This window comes from Telopea speciosissima, chromosome 1, assembly GCF_018873765.1.
Source record: "Telopea speciosissima isolate NSW1024214 ecotype Mountain lineage chromosome 1, Tspe_v1, whole genome shotgun sequence".
Taxonomy (NCBI): Eukaryota; Viridiplantae; Streptophyta; class Magnoliopsida; order Proteales; family Proteaceae; genus Telopea; species Telopea speciosissima.
The window spans coordinates 21,017,113-21,036,509 of NC_057916.1; the positions used below are offsets into that span (position 1 = coordinate 21,017,113).

Consider the following 19,397-nt stretch of genomic DNA (forward strand, 5'->3'; position numbering starts at 1 on the left):
ACCCACTATCTCATTATCTCAAAAGCAAGATAAAACAAATTAACATACTGTTTCTTTAGACAGCACAGCATACAATGCATTCATATCATTCTTAAAAACTCAATCGGCCGAACATCTCATCACAACAGGATTTCAGTCATTGTAATGACTTTTAAATGCTTTGCTGAGACGAACCAGTAAAGAACCCAATGATGACAATCTGGTTGTCATGCCATGGAAGGGCACAACAAATGACAACAGGTATTTCATCGTTCCCGACTATACACCCTTCATCTTTTCAAATTATAAAGCAAAAATACACTCTAGATGGATCTTACGAGAAGCACATTCATTAACCAAACGTGTACAACCCTCCAACAGAATTGCCAAATAAGTAATCAGAATTGCAAATAAAAGCAACTCTACAGTCTTAAGATTGCATCATATGTCATGATTGTATTAAATGCCTAGTTGTTGTATTTGATGGTGATCATATTTTTTGGCTGAAATTAATGGCTAGTAAAAGTGACCGACCTATATTTTGAGAATAGGTTGGATGTCCGGTTATCAAATTAGATAATTTGGATGTTGGTTTGTCCGGTGGATTTATCGGTCGGTAAATCAAGTAAAGCCAAGTGATCATATTTGTTGATCAAATAAGTTGTTGATAGAGACAAGTGACATTGTATACATATTGGTCGAATGCTTATTCCATCGGTATCGTGTTTGTGCATGTAATTATAAAATTGCATGGAACATGAATTTGAAAGCTATACTATATTTGATATCCAAGTAAAGTTGCATGGGTAAATTAGTATGGAAGTGTGGGGGTTACAGTTTTCTCGCAAGGGCAATCTCATATTATTTTGGCTTATATCTCTGAATGTGATAAATCCAAAATGTGGGGGTTATTATGAGAATACGTATATTTACATGTTGAGTCTCTTCTTAAGAGATAAATAAAACCAAGTGGAATGATTAATCTCTATTTGGAAATTGAATCTAATAGATATGTTTAGATTCGATTATGTAAATATTTGGAACAATACCTTGGTTCAAAGGTGGCATGTACAAACATGTGTTGGTGGGATGACTTATAGAATCAATAATATAAACCTACGTGATAGGTACCACCATAATTTTACAAGTTTATGGCTTGTAAAAAGGCTGGATTGGGAGCCACTAGGCTAATGATCGGTAATAACAGATATATGGTGATGGCCGAAACCAAATCAATGTAAACCCTTATCCGGAAGATAAATGACATGGTTAGCAGAGAAATAAAGACTAATATGTCTTGGTTATATATCTGATGAGGCTAAGGAAGGTAGCGTTGTCGATACAATGTAGTCAAGACAAAATGACTACTACGATTATATAGCCTCTGACCACTTTTATGGTATACATCTAAAGGAATGAGTTTAAAGCCTGTGTCATAGATCATGTGATGGACACCCAACCTATGTGAAGAGGTTTAATCCTGAATTAGGTTCAAAGGGTAAAAACGAAGTCACTGGATGATCTGTTTTGTACTACTATAATTCGCTCATTCTGATTAGATGAGAAAGTAGTACCACTACAATGAAAGGAGGATGAGTTTTAGACTCTTAATTAGCTGAATCCTACGAAATGTAGGGGTGTGTTAACTGTGGTGCACACTGGCTAACCTAAGTGGATGTAGGAAGTCAGGCCACCTACCGATGAGAATTTTATAGGCGAATTCTCTAAACATCCATGAAACTGAGATGGGGGCAAGGCCGGTATTATTAAAAATAAAAATGTCCATATAATTAAAAGGGAACTTCGCGAGGGTCGATTGGTAGGAGGTGGATGGTAGGCTAGTCGGCTACACTAATAGGGAAAGGTTCAATAAGTCTGACTTCACCCGTACTCTGTAGCGTAGTCTATCAGACCTAGTGTAGGTTCAAGTCCGAAAGACACCTGCAACGATGCGTCCTACTATATCTAATTCACTCAATTGGATTTGTCAATTGTTTTGGATATTTTGAATTTGTGGGGGATTGTTGGAATTTTAATTTCATTTAAAATATTTGATTCAAAATATTTTTATTCTTCATTAAAAAGTTTAATTAGAGGGTTTTGTCGCTTCCTAATAGACACCTAAATGACCAATGGGTGTACCTATTGGAAGATTTGTTGAATGGTCAACAAGCAAGTCTTAAGGGAAAAGACATGTTTTATGGGCATATCCTTTGAAGACACCCTTTGGGGGTGTCTTTTCTTCCCTTATATAAAGAGAAGAGTATTGTCCATTTCTCTAATAATTTTTTAGAAAACTTCTTTTGTTTTTTCCCTCGACTTTGTTTCTCTGTTGTTTATATTCAATTGAGTGCAACTCTTCGTGCCCTTAGTAGCCTAGTATTTGAAATGCATCATTACTGGATAGCTTTAACCGGAGCGCTATTTTATCTTGAAGGCTGATTTGCAAGGACCTGGCTGCACCATATGGGGCGTCTACAATCTTAAAGAGAGTGACTTTTGTCACAACTCAACCCCACCGTTTATTTTATTTGCTTCATGTTTTTCAGGCTTATGACGCTTTATATGGTGCTTGAGATTGTCGTCATTGATCTCAGTTTGTCTACATTAAGACAAGTAATCTAACTTCTTAATTACATATATAATGATATGTATGTTTTGGAAGACTGTTTCCAACAGATCATCTCCACCTGTCCATTCTTCTATTGACTGGTATACAATCCGCAATCTTGCTTTGACCCCTTGCAGAAGACTCCTGGATTCTGCCTCAACCTTGCTTCCTGCCACACCAAAATCAATTCCCGCAAAGAGAAACTTGCCTTGGCACAGAATCAATAACACCCAGCCCACCTCATTAGTCAGAGGATCAAAACTCCCAGAAAATATGACGGGGGGAATCTGTGGTAGGTATATCCAAGGTGTCAAAAGAACTAACAAACCAGGAGGAAAAACTGCTATCAGACCCTCAATTCAAAGGACACAAGAGGGAGATAAATGAAGTCAGTAACCCTGGGGATATATTCTGCAAGACTCTACTGGGATCAGGCTTGACACCTTGAAACACTACTTGATTAAAATACCCTTGTTAGCATCAGGGACTCATGCTGTTTGAGCAATCCAAAGTTTGTTAGCATCAGTGACTCATTACTAATCTTCTGCTTGAATAAAAAAGTAGGACCAAAATGCACTCCTTGACATTGTATTCCCAATTATAAGTTTAATCTTTTATTTAGCAAGTGGCGGACATGCTGCACATTTCAAGTCTTCCTCAACTACAATTCAACCAATTTGAAGTTTTTCTTATGCCCAATTCCTGCACCCATAAAGAAAGACTAGGAAAATAGTTTCTCACCACAAAGTTAGTAATTTCAGTTTCTCACCACAAAGTTAGTAATTTCTTGACCCATAATATAGTACTCCCCCCCCCCCCCGGCCCACCCTCTTTTGAACAGAATTGAGTTTTCAACTAATTTTTGAAGAATTATTTATGCTGTTGATTTGGAACAAAAAATGAACAGATGATTGAATGATCACAGGGATAGCATGTCTACAAAAAACATTAAGGGGGAGAAGACCCAAGTCACATTTTCAAGTCCTGCTCAAATGCAGTATCAGGTATGTACACAATTCTTTTGGTCCGATCAAAGCCCAGGACCTATTTGCAACCTAAACAGATTCTGCAAAATGCAAGAACCCCATTTAACACTCAACTCTTAACTATAAAACAATCAACAAGAATAAAACAATATTTAATGGTTAACCCTCTTACTTCGTGGGAAAACATATAGGCATCATGAAACAACTTGTCCTGGCTCAAATTAGACCTGTGTTGGAGGGCTGACTACCTCTTTATGGATCTCCACGTTTTCCATTCTAGACCAACCTGCTGGTGCTTCTTGAATTGAGCTTGAGCTAGTATCTGATCCCTCGACTGAATTACTAGAGCTTTTTTCTTTCAAATCCACTCCAAGATAATCTGTCAAGACTTTCTTTACTCCAAATCCACGGTAATGAGGCTTGTTGCCATTGAGGAAGGGAGACTTCCCTCCTCTTGCAGGGCTAACTAGAGGTGCAGGTGAGAAGCTCGGAGAGGTAAAAGCCGTTGCATATGGAGTGCTTGAGACAGGCACTGAGTATGGAATGGAAACCCTCTTGTGAGCAATCACACTTACAGTGGGAATGGAGGAGTAATCATCCGAATGCTTGGTCAAGTCATCAACATAGAGCAAATCATCTATACGTGCAACAATGTTAAATGCCAGGCTCTCCAAAACTCTGGAGTAGCTCTCTAGAATAGATTTCCCAACATCCTGAAAATTGCAGGATTTTCAATTTAGCTAACTGAAATTTGTCTATTTAAATAAGACAACAAGACCTTGAGTTGAACCAGAGTTTAAATAGGAGACAAACCTTGTTGTATTGGATCTTGCTCATATCCAAGGTTGTCTGCGGGAGACCTGGGAAACGCTGCTTCAAGCATATCAAGAGGCTTTCAGCTCGATCTGCAAGCAACTCCCTCTTATCTACATCAATCATTAACTCCTTGACTATCTCCCAGGATGACTTTGAAGCGGAGCGGGTTGTATTAGTCATAGACCTTGAGTTTGTTCTTCGACGCCAGACGTATATTGAGGCCTCAACACGGTTAGCAATTTCAAGAGCCTGGTGTTCAGAAGATAGGTCAAGGCAATCAAGAAGGCATTCGGGAGAGAACTGGTCAGATGTTATGTACCGGTGGATCATGTCACCAAGGCTGGCTCTTCCACTCTGAAATCAAATACAAAAGACTTGTCACTAGGTCCTTATTGTTATCATCAAACTAGAAACATTGCATCATACAAGATTTCATTACCTTTGGTAGAGAATCCAAGTAGGATTCAGGGATTTCCAGTTCAGCCAAGGTAATGCTGTTGATAGCCATGGCAGCTTTAAGGATTTGGTTTGTGCTCTCACGCTTGTGTTGCAACTGCTTCCTTGAATTTTCTTGAAGACCACTAGGGGGGACACGGGGCACAGGCAGCCACCACTTTTCCTCTTGACGCTGGAGGGGTCTACGGAAAGAAGCTGATCCATCAGCATCTGGAGCTAAAATCCCTTGGTCAACATACCAGAATTCTGTATTGCTAAAGCTATCCAATATCTCCTGTGAAAAGTGAAGACCAATAAAGTGAGAGCATTTTACATTAAAAGGAGAATAAAAATAACTGGAATACAAGAATTTATGGATCTTACAAGAAGCATGTTGTCAAGTTTACGCAGAGCTGGGAGATTAATATACAGATCTGATCGGGGTCTGCAAGTCATAACCTGAATTTTACAACATGGAACAAATTACAGAAACAAGTTCAGTGAATGAAATACACATTTTACAGATATCTTTTGCCAAAACCATTAAAATATATCAAAATTATGTTTATGATCATAGTCATGAATCAATTAATTGAATATAACCAAAATTTCAGCAATTGTAAGTAATGGAATGATTTGAACATGCAATTGAAAAGCTTTGGGTGCCACCATTTGAGGTAAAAAATAACAAATAAATAAAAGTTGATAACGCTCAAAACATTAGAAAATTATCATGATGCTCTGCACTGTAAGAATTAGAATTACCTCAAGCTTGCTTCCATCAGGAAATGTTTGCCAAGAGGGCGTCAATTCAACAATATGATCACTGACACAAAGAAGCCACTCCATCTCCCTTCGCCACATTGATTTCTTCCCAGGAGGTAGGGGTTCTAATCTCCAAAGCTGCCCAAAAAGTGTTGCTACACAGATTGGGTAAAGAGAAGAACAACAATCATCAGACAAGCTAGTGCGAGATCCATCTAAAAATATAAGTGTAAAATAATTTTTTTTGTTTCTTATATCTGCTTTTCCCATCAACATAGACTGAAGCCTAGAGACAAAGAAAGATTACCACAGAGATTAGTAATGGCATTGGAAATCGCCAATGCTGTGCAAACGCCTTCCCCACATCCAGACATGTCTTCTCCAAGCAGCAATTTTGAAAACCTCTCCTTCATCATCGCAACCTCTATTGGAACCCAAAACCAGCATCACATTAGAGAACATTGTTGGCAAGAACCATGAAAATGCATGACTAGGAAAAGGAAAGAGAAGAAAGGATTTCGTACCGGAAATCATTGATGTTTGTTTCTCTAATTTCTTATCCTCCGAATGTGCTTTCTCTTTCGATTCGTTGACATCAGAAATTGAACAATTTTGCACCTCCGCCTTCCTGATAGGCCAACCTAATGATGATGCCGAAGATGATTCTTCCGAGCTGCTATTACTCCTTTCTTCATTTGTGGTCGTATCAGACGTCGATGTATCAGAGCTGGAACTGCTCTCCCTGCACTCCTGTTCAATCGAATCGGTGAATGACGCATTTTCAACCCCATTCGCATCAATCCCATCTTTCGTCGCTTCCGTTCCTTGACTCTTCTCGACTAAACCCTCCTCCATCCTTACCTCCCCTGCTTCAATAAACCCAGAAGGACCACACAAAAAACGAGCCCTTCGCCCTTCGCCCTTCACAGCCAAACCTGAACAAACAAACCTTTTCAAAACGAAACCATGGCGCAGCCGACCTCTGCAAGGAAAGGGACGACGAGATTTGGAGACCCAAAATTACAATAGAGAAAATGGGTTCGCATTCGCAGAGCTTGAGCTTCTGCTTCGTCTTGTCTCTTTATTTTCTTTGTTGTTGCCAGGAGGAAGCCCTATCCACAAGGTCGCAACCATTTCAAAAGGGGTAAAAGGGGAAACGCGGAAACATTTTTGAAGTAGCTTCGCATATTTATTCAGCTGCGACTGCGAGGGGAGTGAAGTTAGCCATGAATACTAGAGCTTGCTCCAACACATGATCCCTGGGAGATGGAAGAGCCTCTCAAGCTGCAATGTGGCTATCTGTAACGCTCCTCTTGTTCTCTCTCTTCTCTCTCTCTCTCTTTTTTCTTCCTTCCTCAGCGTTTGTTTGAAATGACCTCTGGAAATATTGTACTTGGAACGGGAGGAAGACAAGATAATCCAAAGCCAATTTCAAAAAAATTATTAAATAAGAGCAAGGAAGTCCCGTGAAATGACGGAAACGACACACGAATTTACCTTATCACCCTTCATATTTGAACGATTGTAATTAATTGGTTTTCGAGGTGGAATGACCCATCTGCCCTGGTTGGTGGTTCAACCGCTCGAGTGGGTTCATTATCACGCGCACCTACCAAAGAAGTTTCTCTTACAAAGTTTTGGAATAGTGGAATGTGGATGGACCATATAGAATGGTAGGCCCCGCAATACCAAACAAAGGCAAACTAAGGACTGGATGGGAAGAATGAAATCCATCCTTGACGATTCTGAGAGTATTTAGGTCTTATTCTCAAGCCAACATTGGGTTTGATTCTCATGTGATCATACTTTACATTTTTGCCTCGTGGAAGGTTGTGTGGTAATCCTGATCGGTGGATAAATTAAGGTTATATTTGGAAGTCAAAAAAAAGATGACACAATGATTGATTTATGGATCCCGCTCTGAGGAGCTAGCGCCCAGGGAGTGCCCAAAAGTCATCCAAGGGTTGGGTTATGCCGCATACATCTCGATGTATGCCTAGGAATGTGTGCAACACAGTCCAATGGTTGGATACTCTCTGGGCGTGTTGGGCTCTCTAGAGAGGAGCTCTATATGTCTATTTTTCTCTTCAAATTTTTTTTTTTAATTTTTTCTTTTCTATTCTTAGGTTCCAAACATAATCAAATAATGTGAATTAGTTATATATTAAATTTTAGATCAAATTTTATTATACAGCCTCATGTGCAGTTAAAATGAATGTTCATCTTGCAGGAAAAGATTTTAACTTTGAACATCAAAAAATACAAGGGTATTTTGGTAAATTAACCCACCATTTTCCTGAAATGAATCGAAATTCAAAGGTTTGGGACTTTGCAGGGTTATTAGTTCAACGGGTTTACTCAAGTGTCCTACCTTCTCTCTGCAGATAGGACCACCCCCCTCTTCTCCAACAGAAGATTTCGGATCTTTTTTTCAGCCAGCGGGTCCCTCCGACCTCTGTTGTCCCTTTGACCCATAAGTCGAAGACTCAAAATACCCTCAGAAATTGGGTGAAAAGCTCAAACAGAAAGGGCATCTTCGGGTATAGAAGGAAAAAAAATAGCCTCATATCACTGACCAATGATCAGAGTATCAGACACTTCCATCATAATTCTTAACACTGCTCCCAAGCAAAAGTGAAAATTAAAGAAACCTAACCTTAACATCGAGACCATACCCAAGTACCAACCCCACAATCCCATAAAAAAGTAAGGGAGCAAAAAACACAAGTGAAAAAGACATCAATTTTCCTATCGTAAGGAATTATATTTTGGTGAGCATTCAAAAATATCTCTATAACAGATCCATCAGTACTCCCAAAGTCAAGTCCCCACCTCGTTTTAGCTTTCCTTATAAGGTTTAACTTTCTCCACTTCTTCTTCTTCTTCTTCTTCATGCTTCTTTTTTTCATTCTTTGATCATCAACTCCTTATGATGCCGGTTGTTCCAACTGAAACCTGCCTAACCCCAAACTCAACAACGGCTAGCTAGCTAGCTACCTGGTTTTGTTTTTCAAATCACAAACTTATAGTTAAAAAGGGGCTTAGGGGGAAAGAAAAAGAAGAGAGAACCCATCCAATTTTCTAGCTAGCCTTCTGTAATGCTACCTACCTATACCTTAATTTGGAGGAAATTATCTCCTCTTGTCCTTGTCCGGCCCAATTCCCCCAGTGCCTATAATAAGGGGGATGGATCCCACCCTTGCAGAGTATTTGGGCAGGGGTAGGATGGTCATTGTGCCCCCCTATTACAAGCACTAGGGGAATTAGCCGGACAGAGAACTGGAGGGGACAAAGATCCATAACTTTGGTGGCTTTGAAAATTAAATTTGGAGTAGTATGTATTCTTTAAATGCATTCTAGGTCAATTTCACATTTTGGAATGATAAAAACAACTTCAACACTTTCGAATCACTTTATTCATTCATTGTCTGTTGTTACCAACTGCACCAAAAAAAAACCCTCAATGCATTGAGGAGTACCTAATGCATGCAGTTTCTCCTTTTGCATCCGCTTTAGCTCTCTTTAATCGTACCATGTACTAGCTAGTGAGCTCACCATAATTTTCCTCCTTCTGCTGTTAGAGGTTCGGAGGGGTCCCCTTGTGGTTACGGACACAATCAGGTACCCAACTGAGTCTTGTTCGTCCCAGTTCTTATAAGAAACTTATACACCCAGACATTATATAAAGTGAGCAAAACGCCTTCTTTTAAAACCCCACCCTCACCACACCACAACCCAACAAGTGAATATTCAAAGATTCCAAAATTAGAAAAGCAACTTTAACAAGCATTTCCACATCTACAACAAAAGAGAAACATGGGGAAATGGCTATCAGCATACAAGAAGCATTACTACATCTGCAAGCAACACACAGTGAAGGGAAGTGAGCCCTACAGCCCTTTGTAAAGCAGTGCGTGGGACCTCCTGCACATGCACTGCCCTTTGTGGCTTGGACGTGCCCCTGCACATTTACAGGCTACCCTTCTTTTTTCATGCCTCCCCCCCCCCTCTGGCTAACTAGCATTGTCCAAGAAACCACACAAAAATAGCTTTTGACTATATTCATTCATGAATTAACAGTAAGGTTTCCTTCTTTAGGTGACCTATCATAGTCACTTACTTGATTTTATAAAATTGGATTGATAAGTATTAATACTGGTAGAATGAGTTGTTAAGTCCAGTAGTGTTAAATGATCACAGACAGGGATATTTGAATTATTTTAGCACACTTTAGTTGGTATGAAAATTGTATGTAAGTATAGGCCTATAATTGGGAACGGAAATTTTTGTCTTCCTTTTGCAGCGTTGGTTCTTACCCTCACTCTATATATTGTCGACAATATCATATTAAGTGTACGATGTTCTTCGAACAGCGGAGCAGCGTTCGTTCAGTTAGTCACTATTCTTCGATCATAAATCCAGGTATGCCAAAACCTTCCTCCATATTGATTGTTAGTATGGTTGTTTGATCTCCAAAATGTTCTATAGTTTGTGTTTGAATCTATCATTAACAAACCAAAACTCTAAGTATTGGGGGGTTCCTTAATTCTATTGTTTGCCATGTTAACCAGTTCTTTGGTAGAGCTTAATTAATGGGTACATTATATGATCAAGTGCTACAAGAAGTAATCCCTCAAGAAAACCTAAAAGTTTTCTTTTCTTGATTACTTATGAACCGAAGTTGTTCGTAACTGACTTGCAGTGTAATCTATGTTGGTATTATTAATTAATCTAGATTTGCTTAAGTGGGATTAAAATAATCGTATATCTTTGTGATTGCGAGGCAAGCTTTGGGATGATTCACCTTAATTTATCCTTTCTCATAAAGTAATTAAGAGGGTCCACTTATTAGGTTGTCGTGTAATTTAGGAGACACTATATACCTTGAGCCTTCCTTCTTTTTTCCTCTCTCACTTTTCCACTTTTACCTTTTGTTTTCGTAATATTCCTCATTTCTATGGATTTGAAACCTAAACCGCTAAACAGAATAACGGATACGATATATATCACACCTTTTTGGCCCGTATGGTTGACGTCTCTATGCTAACGGCTCTCTCTCTCTCCATTTGAATAGCTTAACGGCTAGTTTGATTCAAACGATATCACATTGTAAAGATAAATTTTAGTGGAAAAAAAGGCTACAGATAAGTTACTATAGTTTTTTGGGTCAACGGAACCTTAGCTGTGCTTTTTGCCCTTTAATTTATTTGAATTTGAAATAGAGACCACAAAGGGCGGAGAGTTCATATCCTGTGATGCGTGGTCACCGGTTTGTACCGTTAAGGTGTCAATGCCTTTGACTTCATGTCATTTAAATGGTGAAGAAGGGTATTTATGGAAGTCAAAGGAACATGTGTTTACATCTATACGTACGAACGTCTGTCCAATCTGAATCGGCTGGAATTGACTAGAATCGACTAGAAACAGAATAAAATAAGCAAAAATCGAATGTATCAATCACGACCAATTTTAATTTGAATCTGCTGATTCTCGATTTTTAGAACCATTAAGACTCCCTTGATCATCCTTTGAAATGTTGACATATATTTCTTCCAATATTTCATATTGATGGATGAACCACAATAAAATTCACCAAGGTTTTCCTTAATATCCTCTGTTTAGGCAGCTAGCTCTCCCTTAACAGCTCCAAATATATGGTATGTGCCATGTGGCAATTCCATTGGGGGCTTAAAACTTTAATTAGTTGTGTTGTTGATATTACCATCACTCTATGAGGTAAAGTGTTATTAATTTTCCTATGTGGAGTTTTGAAATCATACAAGTATAGATATGTCCTAACATGGTTAGCTAGATACTTGACAAGTTGCTAATCCAACATGAACAAGGTTAGGCTATTTAAAGGAGATTTTCATTATAAAACACTTCATTGCTATGATGTATATAGAATGCAATAGTGTGGCACAACAGCCTCTTCTCTAGTCTCCATGGAAGTTGGTCAACTAAATTGTCCATCTCATGGGGTTCCTTACTTCGGCATTTGTCAAATGTCAAAGTTGGTGATTCTATTTTGTATTAAATTATTTTTCTCTTCCAATTTTCATTCATTGAACTGTCTTTTTTTTTGTTTTTTTTGGATATTTTTATCATTTTTTATGGCTTTGTTTTGCCACTTGGCTATTTCTCTTTGACTTTAAATTTGACAAGTGGAGAAAAAGCATAAGGGATCTACATATCCACCAAATTTAAGTGCTAAGGTGGTGCCATATGGTTGTTGTCAGTCGCTTGTTGTGCTAAGCAATAGGATGTGCCACCTATTTTTCTAATATAAAATAAATGGGCTGAAGATTGCTACCAGGTTGCATGCAGTCTGTGCCAACACCCAACCAATGAGACAGCGCACAGGGGCATCCAATAGGGGGGCCGTTTGATCATTACAAACAGACAACATTCTTTTCCCCTAAAATGATTTTAGAGGAAGGAAGACTACTAGACAATATAGCTTTCCTTGTCACAAATCATCCTAAGCGCCATTCCACTAAGAATCAATCTTTTTTATGGCCTAATTTGTACTATCCCTCATGCCCATGGGATTGCCAAGGCCCAAGTGGGCTCTTCCTTCTCTAGGTTTGGGTTTTCGAATGCTTCTGTTTCAGGAACTAATCCCTTTTGTAAAAAAAATTTTGTCCCTTTGAGGATGAATAAAATTTGCCCCATGAGCGGGTTTATACCAAAAAATTATTAGAATTGCATCTAGGACCTCAGTTGGTGATGCAATTTTTAGCTTAGTAAAATAAAAATTATTGGAATTGCAATTTTTATATATTTTAGGGATATGTGCACTTTTTCTTCTCAAAGCATTCATACTTTAATTTAGTATAATATAAATTTAAGGTTATTTTCATCATTTTATAATGAATGGCTAAATGCATTTCAAGACCTAATAACATGAAAGATAAAACTACAACAAAATTACATTATAATTATAGAACTTCCTTAATGCATTTCAAGACCTAGTAATGTGAAAGATAAAATTATAAAAAATATATATATTATAAATATATAATTTTCAAAATAAGACAATGTTTGCTACAAAATACATGATCTAATATTTTTCAGGAAAAAAGATCTCTACTTGGTGGTGTTTCCTATGCCCTCTCACAGGGCACCGTGAGATGACATCTCTGCCCCCTGGTAGATATCCAGGCATGCTCACAAGTCACCCATTGGCCCAAATACTTGTGTAGAGACCATGCGACCAAGTAGAGATCTCTTGCCCTATTTTTCATCTCAACTTAGTTTCATCTTCATTTAATTTACCCATTGAATTAAGCTCTGTTTTATGCTCACTTACCTATATAAATCAAGCAGCTTAGACTGGCCACATACTTTTCTTGGTAACCCTTGAGTCTCCGTTTTAGCCACACAGGTTCTCGTACAGGGCTGATCCGCACAAATGGAATCCATGAGAGGTGGGTCTCGCACTCTTGGATTTAAACTGTGTGGCTCAGCCATGTACGAGAATGGTTCTCGTTCGAGAACCTGAGCCAACCTCCACAAAGGTGATGAAATACTTTTCTCCCGAAAAGTAAACAGTATTCATCATCATCGTCCAAGTTCACCAACTCGGGAATCCTGTGCTTGCACTCAGACCATGTCATTCTCGCTACCAACGTCAGAAACCCCCGAGCAGTTGCAGTTTGTTTGAAGATCATTGGTTTGAGAATGACACAGGCAAAATAAAATACCAAACAAAAGTCAGTGAATGAGCGAGCACTGGATTATTATCAAGTCTCAATCTATATATCACATAATCTAATTAAGTAAGGCGGGGCTGGGCTGGGCTGGGCTGTTAGTTGAAACATGAAAGTTAGTTAGTAATAGAGGAAGAAGTCTTCATTCATACAAAGAACCCACCGCCATTTGTTTATTATATTTCATCAGGTCCATTATCGCAGGTTTTTCTTTTGGCAAAGTTCTCTTGGTTTCTTCCCCTCTATGTAATTATTCCAGGTTGCCGAATTACATTGGTTATCAAGAGATTTTAGAATAGTTTTTCTTACTAATTCCAGTGTACGTTTTCAATCACAACACTTGTTCTCTAACGGCCAATCCTAGAGAGAGATCGGATCGTGTTCTTGTACAAGTACCGTTTAAGGCTGTCCAAGATCATTCACATAGAATCCATTCTGCATGTAAATCTCACAGTGGATTCTATGTAACTAGCCTTGGAGGTCTTTGAACGGCACTTGTACAAGGACACCATTTGCGCTCTCCTAGAGACGAATTTTAAAGTACACGAAGTTTGATCATTTCTCAAGTGACAAAACAAAGCCCTAACCATTCGTTATAGCCGCCACAAAGATACAATGACAAAGTCTAGAAGAAAGTCCCCCATTTCCCGCTTTGGTTTGTGGTCACTGTCAGTATGCTAGAATTTTCTTTCCAATACTATTTTCTGAAAGACATCAGTAGACTAGTTATAACTTCCATATTATTATTATTATTTTCCATCTTAAAGTCGTATGTCCACGTGAAGAGCCAGGTATGCCTTCCAAATAGCTTTACCATCAGTAGAGAAACCATTTTCACAAATCCATTTTTCCACCTCTATCCTCTTCTTCTATACCTATCCTTCCATTTTCTGCTATTGATGATTCTGTCTCGTCTTCACTTACCTCTCCACCACTTATTTCTTCGTCTCCTTTATCTCCTTCACCCTCTGCTGATATTTCAGTCCCTCTTCCTCGCAATACTCATTCTAATCAATCTCTTCACATCTTTAAGACTATCATTGTAACATTGTTATTTCAATTCTTTTCCATCTACCTCTAATCCATATCTGTCTTTTCGTCAAATATTTTTGCGGATTCTAAACCTCATGCCTTTACTGAGGCTTCCCAAAATTCAAAATGGTGTGCACTCATGTCTATTGAGGTCAAGGCTTTCGAGTTTAATCACACTTGGGGACCTTGCAACCACTTCCTCCTAGCAAGCAAGTTGTTCAATATAAGAGGGTGTACAAAATTTTAAGAATCGAGTTTATGGCTCCATTGAAAGATACAAAACTCGATTGGCTGCTAAATAATTTATTCAAGTTGAGGGTGTTGAATACAAATAAAAATTTTCCCCCATTGTCAAACTTGATATTGTGAGATGTTTCATTGCCATTGTTTCTATCAAAGGTTGAGAGCTCTTTTTCATATGGATGTCAACAATGATTTTTTACGGGCTAAAATTTTTTTATAAGCTTTACAAGTCTTTACCCTTTGGTTTATTCCGAAAGGGGGAGCATAATCTTGTTTACCGTTTACAAATCCATATATGGTTTGAAACAAATTTCTTATAATTGATTCTCCAAATTTACATAAGCCTTACAATATGTTGGATTCAAACAATCATTAGTCGGGTATCCTTGTTTGTCTCTGCCTGTGGATCTAGCATCACAATGGTTTTAGGTTATGTTGATGATATAGTCACTATTAGAAATGATTTAATTTCCATTAATGCTTTGAAATTATTTCTTCATATATAGTTGCTTTTTTTTTTTTTTTTGGTAAAAATATATAGTCACTTCATATCAAGGACTTGGATCCATTAAAAAAAAATTTCTTGGCATTGAGGTTGCTAGATCAACTTAAGGAATTTTTTCTATGAGAGAAAATATACCTTAGAGATTCTAAGTGATGCACACTTGGATCCAAACCAATTAATATTCTTATGAAGTAAAATTTGAAATGGAATTGTGAAAATGGTGAACTTATTTTCAATCTAACAGAATATGAAAGGCTAGTTGAACAAGGTCTGAAATTGCTTTATATTGTGCAAGTTTTGAGCCAATTTAGGGAGAAACTTGGAAAATTCATCTAGATACTGCATTTCGGATTTTAGTCCCATAAAAAGTATTTGTTATCATCTACTGCTAAACTTCATATCAATGCCTACTATGACTCAGATTGAGCTAGTTGTGGCATCTATCATCGCTCTCTTACGAGATAAATGCTACAACTTATGAACTAACTAGGTTACGTTACCTGCTCAAGGACTTAGGGGTACTACATTCAGAGCATATGGAAATATAAAGCCGATCTCGTTTCAAGTTTCATCGAATTCCGTCAAAACAAGAGAGAAACGCAGAATTGCAGATAGTTTCCATAAAAACCAACATAATTGCTACTATCTTGTAGGGTTTTTTAACCGGAAAAAGGAACTTAAAACTGCCGCACAGAATCAACAAAAGCTACTAACTAAGCTTCCTCCCTTGATCGGAGTTACAAGCACAGAGTCAAAGACAGAAACACAGGAAAAGTAAACAGAACACGAATTTCACCAAATACTGTGTTTTTTTATTTTCCATTATGATAGCTACCCCTATCCATCACCAACCTCGAATTCATTCAATGGTAGCATCAGGGCTTAATGGGAGCTGGGATCCTTCACAACGGTTACAGGGCATGTCGCATGGTTGATCACGTAATTTGTCACACTCCCCAACAGTATCCTGGTTTTTCCCAAAAAGAGGATAAATTAGACAAAAAAAACCAGCACAACCCAGTAACAGGAGGAAAGGGGGAAATGAATTGTAAGAAAACAAAAGAAAAGGAACTCAGAAACTACCTCTGAATGACACCAAGTCCTCTGCTTCCCATGACTAAGGAATCCAGTTTCAGATCTTCAACGGCTTCGCAGAGCTTCTCCCTTGCATCACCCCAGTAAATCTTTGTAACGATGGTCGCCTGAAATCCATTCATTGGTTTTCCAAACCATATATTAGCATTCTTTTCTTTGTTGAAACAGGGGAATAGAAAAGATAAAAAATTGGTCAGGCAGATCGAAGAAGTAGCGACAGTAGTGAGACGGCAAAGAACAGCGTAGATACCTCCTTCTGCCTGGAACCGGTGTCAAGCATATCCAAAACCTCAGGATCGGATTTTACTTCGTACCTCTGCATAAACTCTGGTACCCGAAACTCCGACAAGGGAATAAGAGCTGTAAAATCACAGATCCATAGCTTAATAAACCTTAAACAAGATAGTGAGGCCATGATTCATGAGATTCATGAGAGGGTGGAGAGGGTTTATCTGTATCGTTACTTACGAGAACCGGTACTAGACCAGAGAGAGTTGCGGGACTCTTGGCCTTTGTCAGGTTTGATGTGAAGGATGACCAGTGTATCCCCTTTGTCCAACAGATTATCTATGGCCCATTGCAGTGAGCATTTGCTGCTCTTCGAGAAGTCAATCGCCACCCCTATCTTCCGATCTTTCACCATCTCTCTTTCTGTGTCTCTCGCAGTCGAAGAAACAAAGCAACAAAGTTATAAGAGAAGAAGAAGAATAGGAAAAAATGAAGATTAAAAAAAGGAAGTGAAGAAAGAAAAACGTGAGGGTCCACGCATCTTCTCCCAACAAGGATACCGCCTTACCGGTCTTCACGGCAAATTTCCTGAGTCGTGTCGGCACGTGTTTATCGGGAATTGATTGTCAGGAGTTCTCCTCTCAAGTTCCCTGTCCGGTCAGATGCGCAGGTTCCTCTCATAAGGATCGAAATGATGGCCTCACCTCTTCTGGGCAATGTGTTCAACCAAGGGTTGAAATCGTCATTTTCACCCCTATGAGAGGAACCCGCACCTGACCGGACAAAGAACCTGGGAAAAGAAAAATTCGGTCAACGTGACTCCTTCAGTACTTTGTTGTTTTTTTTTAAATAAAAAAAAATTGAATTTGTTTGGATGCTCTTCATTATGGGCGCAACGAGGGCACAGGCTGTCTACCATGTTGTTTGGGCCTTGGGGGATCAAAGTTTGTACTTTGTACCTTCCACTCATGATTTAAATTCATGGTGTCGGGCACGGTTCGGCATGGCTAATATCGATATAATACTAATATGGATCGATCTATTTTTGTTCAGATCAGATGATTTTACCACTATTTTTCTTTAAAATCATTTTTTTAAATATTTTTATCATGATTTATATCGCTAAACCGATACAAGATTAGTTAGGAATTAATATCAATAGATTCAACTTATACGATACCGATTCGTGGAACCATACCTCCGATAGGTTGTCTTAGTGACATTGACCAATTGAGAATACTTCATAAAGAGTATCAAGCGGTTGGTTCAATCCGATTTCATAGTGTTTCCTTTTTCTTTTTTTTCTTTTTTTTTCTTTTCTATTTCATATAATAGGAGTAGAGGAGAGTCAGACTAAAATATGGATCGATTAAGTCCAAACGGCACCTCCCATTGAAACAATTGTAGCAATTCTAGCATCCATTGATTGATAATAATCATGCATAGTCATACATATATAACCATGAAATGAAGATAATAGGGGGGTTGAAATGACCAAACACCCTTTTTTTATGAGGCATTCAATTTCCATATTCGACCATTTATGAAATGACCGGCACCCATTTTTTTGTTTTTTGGTAAGAATTTTTTCATTTATTATATGACAAATCTAAACATTTAAACTTTGTACCTTGTCTTTTCGTTTTTCGCCACAATAATTTTAATTTTTTTGATAAATTCTTTTTGGTTTTCAAATTCTGAAATAAATATGATATCATATAAATTTTTTGGGAAAAAGAACACCAAACCAATCGCATAGTTAGGGTGGTTCCTGTGCCTAGATACAAACCAATGCCTTTGTGCATAAAAAGACCACTTAGCCCTTAGTGAAATCGAAAATCGCATCCAAACCAATATCTCTATCATTTTCGCTTTAACTAACTATAGTCTCAGTGCATACCAAGAGCCAGAAGACGTTCTAGAACATATATCCCTTTCAGCCATTAAGCAAGTTGCAATTGCATCTACTTCGACTATTCAATTAGAGGTTGTTTTTTCTTTTTTTCCCTGTTAGTGATGATCCCTATGTCCTCTTATAGGGCACCATGAAATGACGTTTCTATCCTCTAGGTAGATACTCAAGTGTGTTCTCCCATTGGCCCAGACACTAGTGTAGAGATCATGTGACCAAGTAGTGATCTATGACCTGTTTAAAATTATATATATTTCTCTTTTCCATAAAAAAAAAAACCCATATGACTACATGAAGTATGGCCTTTGCCTTTTCTAATTTTAGGAAGAAACAAGTACAGGTTGGACCATTGGAGGGATCACCATACCATGAAGCTTCGACCCTGCTTCCTCTGTGCCATGGATTCATGGTCAACCGATACAAAATCGTCCATTGAATCATTTTTCTGTTTTCGAATAAATAGCTCGGGGCCCAAGCTTGGAACGATAATGAGCCGAGGCAGGCGTTGGGCGCGGAGAAATGGTTTCATTAATCCTGAGCAATAAATATTCGAATTCCATTAAAGGGCTAATAATAGCAGAAGAATTTACTTTAGGGAAGAGATTGTTTTCATATAATGCTTAACCTTGGCTCCCCCACCTGTTAACCCTAGACTTTTGGTTAATTTTCATTTTACCCTTTTAAAGTGATAGAAATTAGAAAAAGGAGAAATTGCCTAGATCCACAAGATAAAGAAAATTAATTATAATATAAATAGGTTTAAAATTTATTTTACATCCACTAATTTTAATTTTAAAAATATTTACTTAAAACCCGTAGTTAGTTACTGCTCATGAGTTCCAAGAAAAAACATGATTGAACTTCCTAAATTACCCTAACCCTTCATCTTCTCTCTCTTTTTTTATTTTATCGTATTTATACTTTTTTTTAATTCTTTCATTATTTTATCAATTGTGGGACCCACCACCACCTCCTCTTCCTTCTTCTTTCTTTCTCTCTGTGCAAGGCTGGCAGCAGCCCACCGTTGCAACCCTGCAACTCCACCCCCACCTGCAACCCGCCCCACCATGCTCTCATC

At 38.2% G+C, this 19,397-nt stretch overlaps 2 protein-coding genes across 2 annotated transcripts; both read right to left on the reverse strand.

Moving 5' to 3' along the window:
• Positions 1-3,615: 3,615 nt before the first annotated feature.
• LOC122672166 (rop guanine nucleotide exchange factor 7-like) lies at positions 3,616-6,619 on the reverse strand. The gene is made up of 7 exons (XM_043869666.1): positions 6,117-6,619; positions 5,900-6,016; positions 5,593-5,747; positions 5,212-5,286; positions 4,832-5,122; positions 4,390-4,746; positions 3,616-4,289 (listed from the first exon to the last, which is right to left on the reverse strand). Exons 1-7 carry the CDS (start codon positions 6,445-6,447, stop codon positions 3,798-3,800), a joined length of 1,818 nt encoding a protein of 605 aa, XP_043725601.1. The 5' UTR covers positions 6,448-6,619; the 3' UTR covers positions 3,616-3,797.
• A 9,053-nt stretch (positions 6,620-15,672) lies between these two features.
• Positions 15,673-16,879, reverse strand: LOC122638798 (universal stress protein PHOS34). The gene is made up of 4 exons (XM_043831648.1): positions 16,648-16,879; positions 16,430-16,539; positions 16,168-16,286; positions 15,673-16,051 (listed from the first exon to the last, which is right to left on the reverse strand). Exons 1-4 carry the CDS (start codon positions 16,820-16,822, stop codon positions 15,967-15,969), a joined length of 489 nt encoding a protein of 162 aa, XP_043687583.1. The 5' UTR covers positions 16,823-16,879; the 3' UTR covers positions 15,673-15,966.
• Positions 16,880-19,397: the final 2,518 nt, after the last annotated feature.

Excerpts from the sequence above, each read along its gene's own strand:
- LOC122672166 (XM_043869666.1), bottom strand. The coding sequence starts at position 6,447 with ATGGAGGAGGGTTTAGTCGAGAAGAGTCAAGGAACGGAAGCGACGAAA. Across the intron at positions 5,748-5,899 it reads TGCCATTACTAATCTCTGTG|CAACACTTTTTGGGCAGCTT; the intron begins GTAATCTTTCTT and ends CAATCTGTGTAG. Across the intron at positions 5,123-5,211 it reads AACTTGACAACATGCTTCTT|GAGATATTGGATAGCTTTAG; the intron begins GTAAGATCCATA and ends CACTTTTCACAG.
- LOC122638798 (XM_043831648.1), bottom strand. The coding sequence starts at position 16,822 with ATGGTGAAAGATCGGAAGATAGGGGTGGCGATTGACTTCTCGAAGAGC. Across the intron at positions 16,540-16,647 it reads CTGGTCTAGTACCGGTTCTC|CTCTTATTCCCTTGTCGGAG; the intron begins GTAAGTAACGAT and ends GTGATTTTACAG. Across the intron at positions 16,052-16,167 it reads GGACTTGGTGTCATTCAGAG|GATACTGTTGGGGAGTGTGA; the intron begins GTAGTTTCTGAG and ends GGGAAAAACCAG.